Source organism: Ailuropoda melanoleuca, chromosome 4, assembly GCF_002007445.2.
Source record: "Ailuropoda melanoleuca isolate Jingjing chromosome 4, ASM200744v2, whole genome shotgun sequence".
In the NCBI taxonomy this organism is placed as follows: Eukaryota; Metazoa; Chordata; class Mammalia; order Carnivora; family Ursidae; genus Ailuropoda; species Ailuropoda melanoleuca.
The window spans coordinates 85,257,109-85,273,813 of NC_048221.1; the positions used below are offsets into that span (position 1 = coordinate 85,257,109).

General features: G+C 34.8%; 1 protein-coding gene across 11 annotated transcripts in view; it reads right to left on the reverse strand.

Annotated features, from left to right (window-relative positions):
• Positions 1–16,705, reverse strand: part of USP34 (ubiquitin specific peptidase 34) — a 236,367-nt gene that overhangs the window by 46,929 nt on the left and 172,733 nt on the right. For all 11 annotated transcript variants that reach the window (XR_004624915.1, XM_034659188.1, XM_034659190.1 and 8 more), the window contains 10 exons: positions 16,317–16,500; positions 15,684–15,844; positions 12,559–12,624; positions 9,121–9,267; positions 8,981–9,037; positions 8,808–8,885; positions 8,322–8,416; positions 4,857–5,029; positions 2,481–2,634; positions 1,116–1,194 (listed from right to left, as the gene is read on the reverse strand). Coding sequence is in view for 10 of the 11 variants with exons in the window: in XM_034659188.1 (XP_034515079.1) it covers positions 1,116–1,194; positions 2,481–2,634; positions 4,857–5,029; positions 8,322–8,416; positions 8,808–8,885; positions 8,981–9,037; positions 9,121–9,267; positions 12,559–12,624; positions 15,684–15,844; positions 16,317–16,500 (1,194 nt within the window). In the remaining variant the exon portion in view is untranslated. The remainder of the gene's footprint in view (positions 1–1,115; positions 1,195–2,480; positions 2,635–4,856; positions 5,030–8,321; positions 8,417–8,807; positions 8,886–8,980; positions 9,038–9,120; positions 9,268–12,558; positions 12,625–15,683; positions 15,845–16,316; positions 16,501–16,705) is intronic.

The window sequence follows — 16,705 nt, forward strand, 5'->3', positions numbered from 1 at the left end:
TATTTTTAAAGATACTTTACCATGAAACATATCAAGCATAATAAAACGTACTTGCAATTTAAGAACCACCTTTTAAGAAAGAGCTTTGCAAAGTTTATTTCCTTTTTATTTTTTATTTTTTGGAGGAAATATCCCAGGAATAACATCTAGAGATGCAATAGGTTTAATCATGGGATCAGTAACTTACTACTTCCTTCTTCTACCCATTTCTGAAGTGTAAGCGATTTGCCTACTTCTTTTCTATTCAAAGCAGCACATAAGAGTACCAAAGAACACTAAGGAAGTCCTTCATTAAAATCCACAATGTGAACAGTGATTTCACAATAGACATGGCTATGAAAGTGAGAAACAACTTCACTTGGCTATGATTTCACATATAGACATGTCTGTGAACAGTGATTTCACAACAGACATGGCTATGCAAGTGAAAAATAACTTATCTGTGATATGGAAAGGACTAGTTAATGCTTGACTTATGAGAATCAAAACAGTATTTTAAAGCTGTTTTCAGAACATTGGTACTTGGATAAAATGCCTATGAAATACAATTATTATAATTATGTTATTATATTATAATACTACTACTCCAACCTAATTGCCTTTTTTCATGTCTTAGGGCCAATTACGTTAACGGGTGAGATATTCTCTGTGTATCCTGTTAATAGTAATAACCAGGTTGCTGCTGCTGTTACAAAAAAAGCACTGAAAGAATAATTCTTTGAAATTTAGCTCAAGCTAATTTCCTTGACAAAGATTTTTCATATCAAATCAATAAAGTGTAATTTCTTTTTGCTCGAATCTCAAAGCATTCAAGTGGACAACTTCTTCCATCATGTTTCATGGCAATGCAATTCAATTCCTATACTACTATTTTTCAATTTTAAGTCTTAATCTGCTTTATCATTTGAAAGCAGAAATTGTAATTTAAAAAATATTTCCCAGTGTCTGGTATATATGCCAAACAGACCAGACTTCTAATAAATAACAACTGAATAAATTTTAGATTTAATCACAGCAAATTAAAAGAAAGTTAAGTGGTTTTGCTACTGGATTTTATGATACCACAGAGCACTTGGAAAGTCACAAACCATTTATAACTTCTGAATAAAACTTACTGTCATCTCTCCACCAAAACATTCAGAGGCCAGTTGAGCAGAATCAAAAGGTTTTACCTCAGCATCATTAAAAAGATACCTAAAACAGAGCAAGTATATACATACTGAGTATTATGCCTATTATAAAAATACATACTGAAAAAAACAAAACTTGATCAAACTATTTTTAAAAAGTAGGTAGGGGCGCCTGGGTGGCACAGCGGTTAAGCGTCTGCCTTCGGCTCAGGGCGTGATCCCAGCGTTATGGGATCGAGCCCCACATCAGGCTCCTCTGCTATGAGCCTGCTTCTTCCTCTCCCACTCCCCCTGCTTGTGTTCCCTCTCTCTCTGGTTGTCTCTCTGTCGAATAAATAAATAAAATCTTTAAAAAAAAATAAAATAAAATAAAAAGTAGGTAAATAAATTCAAAGTTCTTATTTTTTGATAACACTAACCTACTAGAAACTGGGAATATAATTTTACAAATTATAACTGCCCTAAAATCTGATAAATCCATTTATAAACTAGGAGTAACAGAAGAATTCATAAAAACAAAGAAAAAGTTTGCGTAAATATTACTTGTGCAGCTACTGGACAGAAAAGATTAAGAGATGGGAGAACTTCCAAAGATAAAAATGCCATTCAAAATTTATGATCAAAAAAGACTCAAAATATATTTATGGAATTATTCATATTCAAATGGACAAACAAGGTAAAATACCACTGACATGCTGGCTTAAAGAGTTCAACAAAACTATTCTGCTAACTGATCAATTTACCAACGTACATTTTGTTCAAAGCAATATCCCTAACATTTAGAACAATGCCTACCATAGATACATAGCCTCTATACATGAGACTCTACCTAATAACATCTGAAGACCAAAAAACAGCTATTAATCACTGATTTAATGACTTCCATCCACTACCTTGATAAAAAGTGATAAAAAGAATGTGCGGGTTGGAAGGGGAAAAGTAAGGTGGAGAGAGTAGAGCATGGAGGTAACTTCAAATTGCCTCATATATGGACCCCGTAACCACCCTATAGGAGACATTCAGTAAACAGCTCTTGAATGAGTGAACAGAGATAGAAAAGATTTGGAAGGTACAACATTGTCTATGAATCTAAAGTTGTGTGCAAAACCTTGTGTGTTCATTTTTCTTGGGAGAACATTCAACCTTCTCAAAAGAAGGTTAAGAACAATCGATTCCTACTGCCCTCTCAAAGTTGTTTTCATTTAAAAATTGTCTTCCCCCTTTCCTAATTTTATAGAAAGTTTTTAGAAAAATCAGAAAACATATCTGAAGCAAAAACAATCATAAGTTTATACTTTAAAAACAGAAAAAATTCTTTTAAATCCCAAGAATAAAATACTTAAAACTCACCATTTGTTGTTTTTATAGGCATGTGGATTGACTATATCTCTGATGAAGCTATAATAGTGCCCACCATCTGCTGTTCCTGTGTGAACAGTCACTCCTATTAAGTCATACTCATAGCTTTCTGTGTCTTTTGAATGATCACCAACTTCCTTAAAACCTGAAATGATTTACATAATAGTAATAATGTTGAAAACTGCACAGTAACATCTTTGAATCACTTTACCTCACTTTACATAATATATTTTATATACAGAAATAGGCACAGATACATTATATAATAGGTACAAAACAACTCCATTTGTTAGTCATTCCCCATCCACAGCCTACAATTTAAGGAACACTTATATAAATCATTTGGAAAAACAACCGTAAGAAGGGAAAACGTCAATATAATATATAAATATAAAATACGCTTTTCGTTTAAACTTATTACTTTTGAAATAGTACAATATTGTTCATTCATCTTTTTTTTTTTTTTTTAAGATTTTATTTATTTGTTTGACAGAGAGAGAGAGACAGCCAGAGGGAGAGGGAACACAAGCAGGGGGAGTAGGAGAGGAAGAAGCAGGCTCCCAGTGGAGGAGCCTGATGTGGGGCTCGATTCATTCAAGTTTATCTTATTAGGAGCAAGCAAACACAAGATCTGGAAAGGCATTAAGATACTCCTGCCCTTTAATTTCAGGTTAAGAAAAAGGTAGCATGCTTGCAATTGTTTATTAGTTAATAGAAAACATTCTGTATTAGGAGACAGAAACAAGAGACATCCTTCCTGTCCCCAAAGATTTAAACTTGAAAGGTATAAAAGATACTAAGGAAAAACTACAGAATGATCTAATAAGTTTGAGATTTATGACTTATGCTCTGTATACCCAGCATCATATACAAAGGAAAAAGTATAACCAGAAACAAGTAAAAGCAGATTAGGTTAACTTGAGTGCACAGGCTAAACTGGAAAGTGACAACTGAGGAGACAAGGAAATGGCTGACAGTGTTATTAATAGTTACTGAGAAGTATGGACGTGCTAGGATCTGACTCTGAACGCATCACTTAAAAAAAATCCTCCATCTTGGCATAAACTTCTGCTACTTCTACACAAGGAAGCATCATGAAAAATACCAGAAAGCACAATAACTGGACAGTTTTGCTATAATTATATAAATGGTTTGAAAAGAGTTCTAAAAAGTAGGGTGTATATACACTGCCTACTTCTTAACTTTGCCTATATTTTCAAAGTTATCATCTTCTACTGTCTCATTTGCGGCAACCTCTAAACACTCAAATTCTAAGGGTAGGGGGCGCCTGGGTGCCTCAGTCCATTTAGCATCTGCTTTCTGCTCAGGTCATGATTCCCAGGGTCCTGGAATCAAGCCCTGAGTAAGGCTCCCTGCTCAGCAGGGAATCTGCTTCTCCCTCTCCCTCTGCTGCTCCCCTTGCTTGTGCTCTCTGTCAAATAAATAGAGAAAATCTTTAAAAAAAATTCCTAAGGGTAAAAATACCCCCCCTTAACTCTATTCCTCTATAGCAATAGTCACCATCTTCTCTCCTCTTTTCAAAGAAAGAGTACGTTATTCTCTTAAAAAGAATAGCCCATGATCACCGTTTACATTTCTCATCTCCCAATCAGTTAAACATTTACTGGATACTCATTAAGTGCCAGGCAAAGGAGTATAAAGATTCAAATGCAGTTCTCTTTCCCAAATCTTAAAATACAGTGGCTTATTCAAACCTTAAAATTTTTAATCAAGAGAACTTCTTATATAAAGAAAACACTGCTAGAACCCTATTATGTAAAACAGAACTTCTCCAACTAAAAAATGGGAAGGCAAGAGTTAGACCTGTTCTGCTTTTTTTGCTCACAATTTACAATTATTAACATGGCCTACAAACAAAATGATGTGGCCATTGCCTTTTGCCCATCTCATCAACTCCACCCCCACCCTCCTACCCACCTAAAAACATTAGCCATTCCTCTCAATCTAGTCCTTACTCAAGTTCTGCTTCATTCTTATCTTTATGAAAGCCCTCCCTAATATCGCTAGATTTGAGATACACTCACCATCCTGATGACACATTCTGTTTATAATTTCTTAATAAGACTTGCCTCCTAGACTTAAGTTCCATGAGATAAGGAACCATATGTATCTTGTTCACTGCCATGTCTAAATGCCTAGCAGAGTGCCTAGAACATAGTTCTAATAAATGCCAAATATCTACTGACGAATTAACTGAACATGCCATACTGTATTTAAATACAATCCCCTTTCTAAAATTCAATTTCATTCTATTAAATGTGTAGTTGGTTACAACTTTATAGTTATGACTGTCTTGTTATAGAGACTTACAATAAACATAGGTAGGAAAAAGAGATAAAAAGTTACCTTCTTTCCTATCACTCTTTCCCATTAGAAAATCTTCCGTATAGGGCGTCATATCCAAACGTAATGGGAAGGAAAAGTGTGTGTTCACTTTCTCTTTCATCATTGTTACCATATTAAATGTATACCTCATAGTATTAAAACTCAGAATGCGAGGCAATTTCTTAAAACATGCCCTGAAAGACAGAAGGGAAAAAAAAAAAGAAGTAAAAAGAAAACTTAAAAATCTCTTCCAAAAGTACTTTAGCTGGTAATACTTACATTTACTCTACATGTATTTCAGTATTCAACTCAGTAAATAATAAACAGTATTTTTTTTAAAAGATTTTATTTATTTATTTGACAGAGATAGAGACAGCCAGCGAGAGAGGGAACACAAGCAGGGGGAGTGGGAGAGGAAGAAGCAGGCTCATAGTGGAGGAGCCTGATGTGGGGCTCGATCCCATAACGCCGGGATCACGCCCTGAGCCGAAGGCAGACGCTTAACCGCTGTGCCACCCAGGCGCCCCAATAATAAACCGTATTTTAAATCATGCTCTTATTAAATATATTTATACCTATATTCCCCTTACATGCCTTTTTCCATTGTAAAAGGGTTTTCCTGTGTCTAAGTAAGAAAAAAAATTAAGCATACTGTGGTAAATTTCACGAAGAAGATATATAAAGGTGCTATGGAAACAAAAAAAGGCGTCACACTGAACTTCAAAGGTAAGGAGTAATGTCTTTGGTTCAGAATTTTCTTTTCCATCTTAAATAACAGAAATTGAACTATTTATTTTTATAAATTAGAAATGCAAAGTTTGGCTGTATCATTTACTAGATTTATGACCCTCAGCAAGTTTACTTAGACTGTCTGAGCTTAATCCCTAATTTGGAAATTTCTAAGTCTCTTGATATTGCAACAATAGCAGCAGTAGCAAGTTACCTAAGTCTTATGGTTTAACAAATATTGCTAGTTCAAATTAAAACAAACCAAAATTTCAGTTTAAACAAAAAAAATATATAAAAGCTTGGATTCATGAAAAATACACATTTTGGGGAATAATTCTTCACTGAACTTAAGATTCTAAAAAGATTGTTTTAAAAGAGCTTAGTTTAAGAAAAAAATTAGGAATTTAGGAAGACAAGGAAGGTAGGGGAATGATTTCATAAACAGGAAATAAGTCTAAAAATCCATCATTACTGATTATTTGGGAGACTGGCAAAAGATGATGTTATAGAAATATAAAGGAGTAAAATGATGAATGGCCTTCTGTGCAATGTCAGAGTATAAACTGCATCCTGAGAGCTAAGAGTCACTAAAGGACTGTGGTGGACTGTGGAACCATGCAAGACTCAGGTTAAATGACATAACAGAACTAAAAGAGATTAAAGTTATGTTACAGACTTACTGAATCTATGAGACACACAAGTCACAGCTGGAAGAACACAGCACAACATTCTGAATTAGGTGGGATGAATTAAGAATCATAAGCATGTCAACAGAGACTGATGTTATGGTAGTAGACAAAATTATTCAGGAAAAGAATAAACTAAGAAAAACAAAGGTTTGAAGATAGAGCAAAAGATGATCCTTAACCCATTTCTGTTGACCACTTACTATGTTATCACAAACATTCAAAAGTATGGCAAGAGTATAAAAGGACTGAGTGCCACTTTGCCTAAAAGGGGAGACAGTATTTCAGAAAAACAGCAAAACCGTATGAGTCAAACCACTTTGCCTAAAAGAGGAGACAGTATTTCAGAAAAACAGCAAAACCATATGAGCCAAAAGAAGGGAATGTTTCAAGAAGCAGAAAGTTATCAAGAATGATAGGTATTTTCAGTAAGTTTATTCCAACTAAAAAGACATTCTCAAAAGAAAATGCCTCAGCCTATCAAAGATTTTTTATTGATTCCTCATTATACCTCCGTAACAAACTTTTGACTGACTCCATTTTGTTTAAGTCTTAACTCATACCCTAACCCAATTCTTATTGGATGGGCCTGTCTTCTTCCTGTAACTGCCTGCACAGCTATGCTTTAAGTATCTCTACCTTACAACTTTTCTCTCTTGCAACCAACTTGACATCTGGAGAATGAGAAAAAGAGTACCATTCTTATCAGTGAAGATTTCTCTGGAAAAATCTTCTATTGAGCAATTTTAAGAGATAGCTTTTCATTCTCTGCCTTCCAACATGCTCAGATCTATCTAGAAAAGTCCTGTTTGATCCCCAAGCTCTTTCTAGATTCCATTTTCCTTGTTTTTTTAAACAAGTTTTTTTAAACTTGTAAAATTAATGATCTATACTTGATGCTATGTACCCTGACAGCCCGGCTTCTATCGCTACAACCTGAAAAAACATACCACTAAACTATCTTTCTGCAAAACCCAGTGCTTTTTACTCAGGTATCATTCCCACCCCCCCTTTTTTGTGGACTATGTCAATTGAATGACTTCTTCAGGAGATTCTCTTCCCCAGTTTCCAGGTTACCATCCTATCATGATTTTCTTTCTTTCCTAGCTTCAATTCTGTCACTTTTTTCTCTGCACTTCTAGGTTGGCTTAGGTCTCCTAGTCAGTCCTTTACAACAGTTACGTTCTTTCTCAGACACAAGTTCAAATGGTACCAACTAATTATGCAAATAATCCCAAAACCTAGATGTTAATCATTTTACGTCATTGTATACCAATCATATCTTCTATTACTGGTCAATGAAAATCCTCTACTTGAGGCAAACTAGCCGAATCCCAGGCTTCTTGCACATACAAGGTCATTTCTATTTCTCTGCCTTTGTTCCTAATAACTAACTGCATATGATGCTCCCTCAATCCAATTTCTACTTGTCATTCAATATTCACTTGTAGAATTGAAACCTCTTTACCCAATTACTCCGTCCTAAATAGGCCATTTTATTTGGGTCTTAAAAAAAAAAAACCAAAACCTCTCACTTCAGAGAATCAGAGGAGGATCTCTTCAGTTCATGAGGAGACTCTTTATCATGATTCACTGAGTAAACACCAAAGGCTAAAGCAATCAGACCTTGGTAAATATTTAAAAGGACACAAAAAACTTGGAAAAATTTAAGGATGCATCAAAGTATAATAACTGAATGACTGAATATTCAATTGAATAACTGAATGAAAAGCTGCTGTATAAGAATAAGCTCGGGGGCCTGCGTGTTCAGTCAGTAAGCACTGACTCTTGATTTTGGCTCAGTCATGATCTCATGGCTGTGGGATCAAACCTCACATGAGGCTCTGCGCTTAGTATGGAGTTTGCGTGAGATTCTCTCTCTCCCCCTCAGCCCCCCACCACTTAAAATAAAATCTAAAAAAAAGAAAAAGAAAAAAAGCAAGCTCCAAGCAGTGGAACTTAACCTTAATCACATAATTTTCATAAAAGTTTAACATGAATTTATCATTTGTGTTTTACTTCCATTTGATGATGTATCCAAATGATAAACATTACATTTTAAAAAGCATACCTTTTTTCAGCTCGTACTTTCTTCCCACAATGAGAACAAGTATACATGTTGTCACCTTCTAAAGTATCTTTAATAGTAACTTCATCAAGAGATTCCTGTGTATTAAATCAGATTTTAAAGTTCCATATTATTGTTTACAGTATGCAAAATTACAAAATTCTGCCCAAGGGCAGAATGCACAGAAGAAAGCAAACTTTTTTATTAAAAGATTCTAAATTTTAGCAAAAAAATTTTTTCCCTCAAATTGACAAGATGTTCCATGAATCTTACTAAATTTTTCAAAAGTATTTTCAAACTATTTCAACTTTGGAGAAAAAAAATGAGCTTTGTGGTCTACCTATAATTCTTATTTGATCTGCACAGGAAAAAGAAAATAAATAAAAACATGAAAGTTAATTTTCTATCAAGATGACAAACAAACCTGCTATACACAACTAATTAAATTAAAAGCAGAAAAAGTCTAACAGTATGTAAAATGTTACTTACATAAATGTTCTTCATATCAGCCACTTGGCACCTCACAGTATAAAACTCTTCAGCAGTCTGACTAACGTGTTCACAATCCTGGTCAATCAACACTCAAATATTAGTAATTTATTTTAATAGGCTAAAATATACATTAAGATTTCAAAAAAGTAAAGAACAGGTGCAATACCTACCAAGGACACAACATTGTTTGTAATTACACCTCCAAACAAACTTTTGACGGTATTTTTCTTTAAAAACAAACAAAAGAGAGTAATTAAAATTGGGCAAATCTGTACAGATTTCAAAGAAACATCAGTATTCTGGTACTAACCAGTTCTGGAGACATTTCTTCAATTTTAGTAATGAGATCAGTAAAAAATTCTGTCATATCTTTCTGCTCCCCAGTATTCAAAGGCTGCTTATCCATAGTGTATGTTTTACAAAAGGGTCTAGGATTATATGCTTTGCATTCACTCTCCTGCAAAGGAAAAGGGGGAGGGGTGAATCATAAAACAATAAAAAAAGCTACATCTCAAAAAAAGAACATTATCACAAGGTTCTTGAATAAATAAAACAACGAAACAGGGAGTAAACAGAACTGCTACAGAACTGCTCTTTTCTATTTCACTTTTTATTTTCATGGCATTTTTTAAAATTAAATTAATTAACATATAGTGTATTATTTGATAGAGCTAGAGGTGATTCAGTCTTTTTTTTAATAATTTTTATTTTATTAGCCACCATACAGTACATCCCCAGTTTTTGATGCAATGTTCCATGATTCATTATTTGCGTATAACACCCAGTGCACCATGCAATACGTGCCCTCCTTAACACCCATCACCGGCTTATCCCAATCCTCCACTCCCCTCCCCTCTGAGCCCTCAGTTTGTTTCCCAGAGTCCACAGTCTCTCATAGTTCATTCCCCCTTCTGTTTACCCACCCTTCATTCTTCCCTTCCTTCTCCTACCGATCTTCCTATTTCTTATGTTCCATAAATGAGTGAAACCGTATGATAATTGTCTTTCTGTGCTTGACTTTTTCACTTAGCATAATCCCCTCCAGTCCCATCCATGTTGCTGCAAATGTTGTGTTATCGTTCCTTCTGATGGCTGAATAATATTCCATTGTATATATGGACCACATCTTCTTAATCCAGTCATCTGTTGAAGGGCATCTCGGCTCCTTCCACGATTTAGCTATTGTGGACAATGCTGCTTGAACATTGGGGTGCATATGGACCTTCTCTTCACTACATCTGTATCTTTGGGGTAAACACCCAGTAGTGCAATGGCTGGATCATAGGGTAGCTCAATTTTTAACTTTTTAAGGGACCTCCACACTGTTTTCCAAAGTGGCTGTACCATTTGCATTCCCACCAACAGTGTAAGAGGGACCCCCTTTCTCCACATCCTTTCCTACATTTGTTGTTTCCTGCCTTGTCAATTTTTGCCATTCTAACTGGTGTAAGGTGGTATCTGAAGGTGGTTTTGATTTCAATTTCCCTGATGGCTAATGATTTTGAACATTTTTTCATGTGTCTGTTAGCCATTTGTATGTCTTCATTGGAAAAGTGTCTGTTCATATCTTCTACCCATTTTTTGATTTATTTGTTTCACGTGTATTGAGTTTTGATTCATCAGTCTTATATAATACTCAGTGCTCATGACAACACATACCCTCCCCAATGTCCATCACCCAGTTACCCCATCCCTTCACCCCCCTACCCTCCAGCAACCCTCAGTTTGTTTCCTATGACTGAGTCTCTTATGGTTGGTCTCCCTCCCTGGTTTTGTCTTGTTTCATTTTCTCCTCTTCCCCTACGATCCTCTGCCTTTTTTCTTAAATTCCACATATCAGTAAGATCATATGATAATTCTTTCTCTGGCTGACTTATTTTACTTAGCATAATACCCTCCAGTTCCATCCACACATTTTCAATTTAATAGTCTCGGTGCCCAAAGATGCTTAAATTACTGTTACAAAATTTGTATTTTTTTAAGTCTAATAATTTCTAGGAAGGAACCTGGGACTCAAAGGATGGAGATTTGTACTATGAAACTATAAAACAGAAAAAATTTTGCAGGCTAAATAAGTTTTCCTACAGACTGAAATTAAGTAGTTTTTTGTTTTTGAAATTTTTGTATATTCATTTGAGAGAGAGAATGCACAAGCGAGAGCATGAGCATGCAGGGAGGATCAGAGGGAGAGGGAGAAGCATATTCCCCACTGAGCAGGGCGCCTAACAGGGGATTTGAAACCAGGACCCCAGGTTCATGACCTGAGCCGAAGGCAGACGCTTAACCAACTGAGCCACCCAGGCACCCGTGAACTTTAATAGCTCTTAAAGAGTAGCTGAAGGACACCTGGGTGGCTCAGTCTGTTAACATTTGCCTTCTGCTCAGGTCATGATCCCGGAGCCCTTTATGGGGCTCCCTGCTTACTGGTGAGTGCGCTTCTCCCTCTGACCCTACCTCCCCACCCTTGACTTGTGCGCAAGTGCGCGCGCTCTCTCTCACAAAAATAAATACAACCTTTAAAAAAAAAGTGGTTTAAAACACTTTTCTGTTTTGTCGGTTCAGGTGGCATGCTCCAACTCTGTTAAAGGGAAATTAAAAGTGGGACTGGGGCGCCCGGCTGGCTCAGTCAGTTGAGCATCCAACTTTTTTGATTTCAGTTCAGGTCATGATCTCAGGATTCTGAGATTGAGCCCCGATCAAGCTCCATGCAGCCTGCTTAAGATTTTCTCTTTCCCGCTCTCCCTCCAAAAAAAATTACAATCCAAGAATGACTACTAAATCTTTTATTTTTGTTAAAAATCTAACTTGTTGACTCCTTAGTAAGTGTGAGAAGCTGAAAAATACACGAATAAACATGATATAATCTCTGTTCTCAGGATTCTAACAGATGAGATGAGTAACTTTCACTACAAGTGGTAGGTATGACACAGAGTTGTGGAATCATGGTTTTCTTAGAGTTGAAAATAAGTTGCTATGGGAAAGATCACAACAAGGCAGAAAAGTGCTAAGGAAAGAGCGCTGCAGGCAGCAGCAGCAGCAGCAGAAACAGCTACACAATTGATGAAGCAACAGAGTGATGGGCTTCCAAGGGGTGACATTTGCTACAGGATTTGACTGGATGTAGGAAGGGATAAAGGAGGAGGCTGAAGGGGGGTCTGGCTGGCTCAGTTGGTACAGCATGTGATTCTTGATCTCAGGACTCTGGGTTCGAGCCCCACATTAGGTGTTGAGAATACTTAAAAAAAAAAAAAAGTAAAATCTTAAAAAAAAAATAGAGAGGAGGTTAAAAGGAGAAGGCAAAATCAGAGGACATGTGCCATGCTGATGAATCTGAATACTATTCTGTTCATAATAAAATAATTCACTGAAGAGTTTTAAGCAGAGGAATAATACTGTAAGATTTGCTAACTTTTTAAGATTGATTACTTTTATAATTTTGGGGGTGGGAATTAAAAGGACAAAGAGAAATCAATCAGAAAACTCGGGGGGGGGGGAGGTTGACCCTGTTATGGGAAAAGGACCAGATACAAAAAATTCTTTAAAAGACAAATTAGCAGTCATCATGCAGAAGAGTGACATGCAACTGTTAAAAGTCACTTTGACAAAGAACATCAATAACTGACAATTCAATTTGAAAAATAAGAGTATATAGTCAGGACAAATGCAATACGAATGAACTTCATTTAATGTTTTCAAACTTACATAGGTTATATCTAATTAGTTTTCTATATATGGCTCTCAAACATACCATTAAATATGTAAACATTTTTTGAAGCTCCAGAAGAGTGGTCTTGTGCTTCATATCTTCTGAATACTGCAAATCAAGAGAAAAATGTTCCATTAAAACATAAGAGGGTAGTAAATTAGTCTAGAAAAGAAAGTATTACAATGTGCTTAATGCTGTATCTTTTTTCATTCTTTTGGCTCCAGGTAAGAAAAAGTCTATTCTTTATTTAGCAATTAAGCATTTTAAAAATTTATTCATTATATAAATGTAGCTTTTATTACATCACTATTATGTCAGAAAACTGAATAAAGAGATCTTTAAAAAAAACTGCTTTTCAGATCAACACTCATTTGGTACAATGCTGTTTTTACAAGCTGGTAACTGTACAGGAACAGAAAACATAGTAAGTGTGCAACAAAGGTGTTTTCTACAAATAAATCCATACATTAAAAAAAATGTAATATAATGATAAATGACATCTCTCCATCATCTAGTCATATCTTTATTTTTTTCTAGAACAGTATATATCCTTAATACTGCAGAAAAATTACCAGCCAACATACTTGAAAACGTTCTATATATTCAAATATTATTAAGTGAAATTCAGGTATCTGGCTAGACTCATTCACTAGAGACTTAGTCCTGAACACCAGCCTTATAGGCACTTATCAGATATACTCTAGCTCACCCAAATACTTTTAAAAACTATGAAATATTATCCTCACTACAAACTACTTGTCAAAATTTTGAAGAAACTCTGATAGTCTAGTGGAATAATAAGCCTTCTACATGCCAGAAGTATACACTAGTTATTTGTGTCAATTTTGTGGGGGAGTGTTCAGTAATGTGGTTTTGCTATTTAGGAGCTTATAATCAAGCTGAGGACATAAAGACACTGAAAAGGAATCTATTCAAAATATAGTTACAGCAAAATTGTATAATATTAAGTACAGGAACTGAATAAAAGGAATCAACAAAATTGACAAAACAACTATAGTAATACAACTGACCTATGGGAGGCTTAATACTCCATGAGATTAGAGTAGAAGTCACACAAAACATTATTTTCCAATATGTTAACAGAATGGTGACGATACATGATACATGAACACTGCATAAACAATTCAAAAATGATCAGGAATAAAGACTTGGATTTATATTTTCATTGCTGGAGAATAAGTATTAGTTGGCTGAAGAACAGAAGTGACTGAAGTCTTCTAGGTTAAGAAAAAGTAAGAATGTTTTATTCTACTTAATGTAGAAGTCCTAAACATATACATGTTTGCACCCATTAAGACGGTTATTGTCAAAAAAACAGAAAACAAGTGTCAGCGGGGGTGTGAACAAATTGGCGCCTTTGTACATTGCTGGTAGGAATGTAAAATGGCACAGCCACTTTGGAAAACCAGCACGGTGATGCCTCAAAAAGTTAAACACAGAATTCCCATATGATCCAGCAATTCCACTTCTGGGTATATACACAAAACAAAGGAAAAGAGGGACTCGAATGGATATTTGAACACTCATATTCATGGAAACATTATTTGTAATAGCCAAAAGATATAAGCAGCCCAGAAGTGTCCACTGACAGATGAATGGATAAACAAAATGTAGTACAGACATATAATGGACTATTATTCAGCCTTAAAAAAGGAAATTCTCTGATACATGCTATAACATGGATGAACCTTGAAGACACTATGCTAAGATTGTAGGATTCCACCTAAGTGAGGTATCTAGAATAGTCAAATTCATAGAGCCAAGTAGAATAGTAGCTGCGTGAGGTCTGGGGGAATGGAGAATGGGACGTATTTAATGGGTACAGAGTTTTAGTTGGGGAAGTGAAAAAATTTTTAAGACTGATGGTGGTAATGCGATGTCAATGTATTAACCACAGAACTGTACACTTATATACACGGTTAAGATGGTAAATTTTAGTTGGGTATATTTTACCACTATTAAAATACATGCATCTTTACTCTTCCTGTGAACACAGAAAAGGAAATAAAAATAACTAATGCACTCATGTAAATAATTAAGTGCACATTTGACTAGAGTACTTTCCAAAGTCATGTCAAATTCTATTGTTAAGAATTTATGTAGAGACAAGTCTAAATTTAGTTTTTAACCAAAAACACCATTTATGAGACCTACTCCCAATTAACACATCTGATTGTTCTTTCTCGTGCTACATTTTAATTCCTGATAGTGCTAATGGTTAAACGGTGATTATTAATATTTAGAAAAGAAATCATGAAGTATGGCCATGTTAACAGCCAGAAAAAAAAAAATCACTGAAATTATGCCTCTTTGCTCATCACTGGTTCTATACAAATTAAGCAGATGGGGCCACAAATTTAGTCACAAAAATTTCAATACAGTAAATGAATCAGTTATTCAACTATATCTAAGCATAATCAGTCTCAGAAGATAAACTTAAAAGCATTAAAATAACTAACATTAAAAAATAAAAAACCCACTTGACTATAACCTGGAGACTTTGAAGCCTAACTTAAACATATTAAGAATTCACTGAAAGTATTGCAATACTTTTTTGGGGGGGGTGGGAGGAAGTCAGGACATCAAGATGAAATGATGGAGGAAAACCAACCCAAGTACAAGCATAAAGTAAGTTGGCCAAGAAATTATAAAACAAGTGCAGAAGGCAAACTAAACAACAGTCCATGGTTAAAAAAGAGTGAAAACTAGAAATAAAAAGAAAAATAACATGAAGCGGACCTTACCCAAATAAACTAAGCCCACAGTCAAATTTACTTTGAGATAAAAATAAAACAAGTTAAGTGATTCTGGTACATTCCCCTACTTTGTTTTAGGCTTTGCTTATTTTGTATGTAAAGAAAATTTCTATTTATTTTTACTGAAAATACCATGTTCACTGTACACACTGAGTGTATACATTCCCCAACTTGTGTTCTCCTTTGAGAAATAAATTATATTAATATGTTAGGAGTAATCTATTGAAATGTAAAAATAATTTATACATGAGCTAGCTATGTAATCAAATACTGTCATTTTTTAATTCATAAATTATTTTCTCAATGTTTTACTAAATTGAAATAATCAAGACTAACAAAATTTAAGAATTTTCTTTTACAGTTTTAATACTTAAGTGAGGAAAACTGTACCTTAGCAGTGAAGACAGCCTGTCTTGCCTCAGGTATCATATAAAGTTGCTGAATAGTAGAAGCCAAGTAACAAGTAGCTCCAAGGTTAGTAAGGCCAACAAATCTACACTCAGCACGAACATCCTCATGGGGCCAGTAGTCCCACTTATAAGGCGCATGGGCTGTTGAAAAAAGAGGGAGGAAAAGATGCCCCCCCCAACAAACTATTAAACATAATGTATTTCGCTTTTACTAACAGCCACTACCCTCCATTACTTTAGTCAATATACATAAAACATTACATATAACCTAAAACTAATGTAATATTGTATGTCAACAATAGTCAAAAAAGAAATAAAATTACTAAGAACACACAGGAAAACTAATTCCCCTTTTCTAAAAATTCAGACCGCCAATATCTGATTTTACTTGGCACTAAATTATTTAACCAAAAAATTCCAAAATATTTCAGATACCTATAAAAAGTCCTTTATACCCGTTTTTTTTAAAGAAATCAATGTTTACTTTTTTAACATTCTAGTTTATAATGTTAAAAGTGTATGAGTAATGAATTCTTTCTACAGCCATGCGCTCCAGAATCTCTTTTCTTCTTCTCACAAAATTTAAAAAGATTAAAAGGAAAACAGTGCTTACACTGCATGTGTTGTGCCATAACCCAGTTGTGTATTAGCCTGTAGTTCTCAACGGATCCCTTTACCATCTCTACTAACAAATCGTAAGCAGCAGCTCTTGAAGAATGTGATTTGCACTTTGGCTGTTGTCTGTCTTTTAGACTAGGCAACAAAAACAGGAGATTGAAGATATCTCTTAAAAATTCCTGGAAAAAAAAAAGAAAGGGCAAGTACATTATCTAAAATTATATATTAGTTACATTCTAAATAAAATGAATACCTCACATAGAGTGAACTACACTATACGACAATCTACAATTTACTAAAAGGCTATTTAAAAACTTGGAGTAGCATCATATATACCATCGCCTGAAAGTTTTCCCAATGTTCATTTATCTTTTTTTTTTTTTT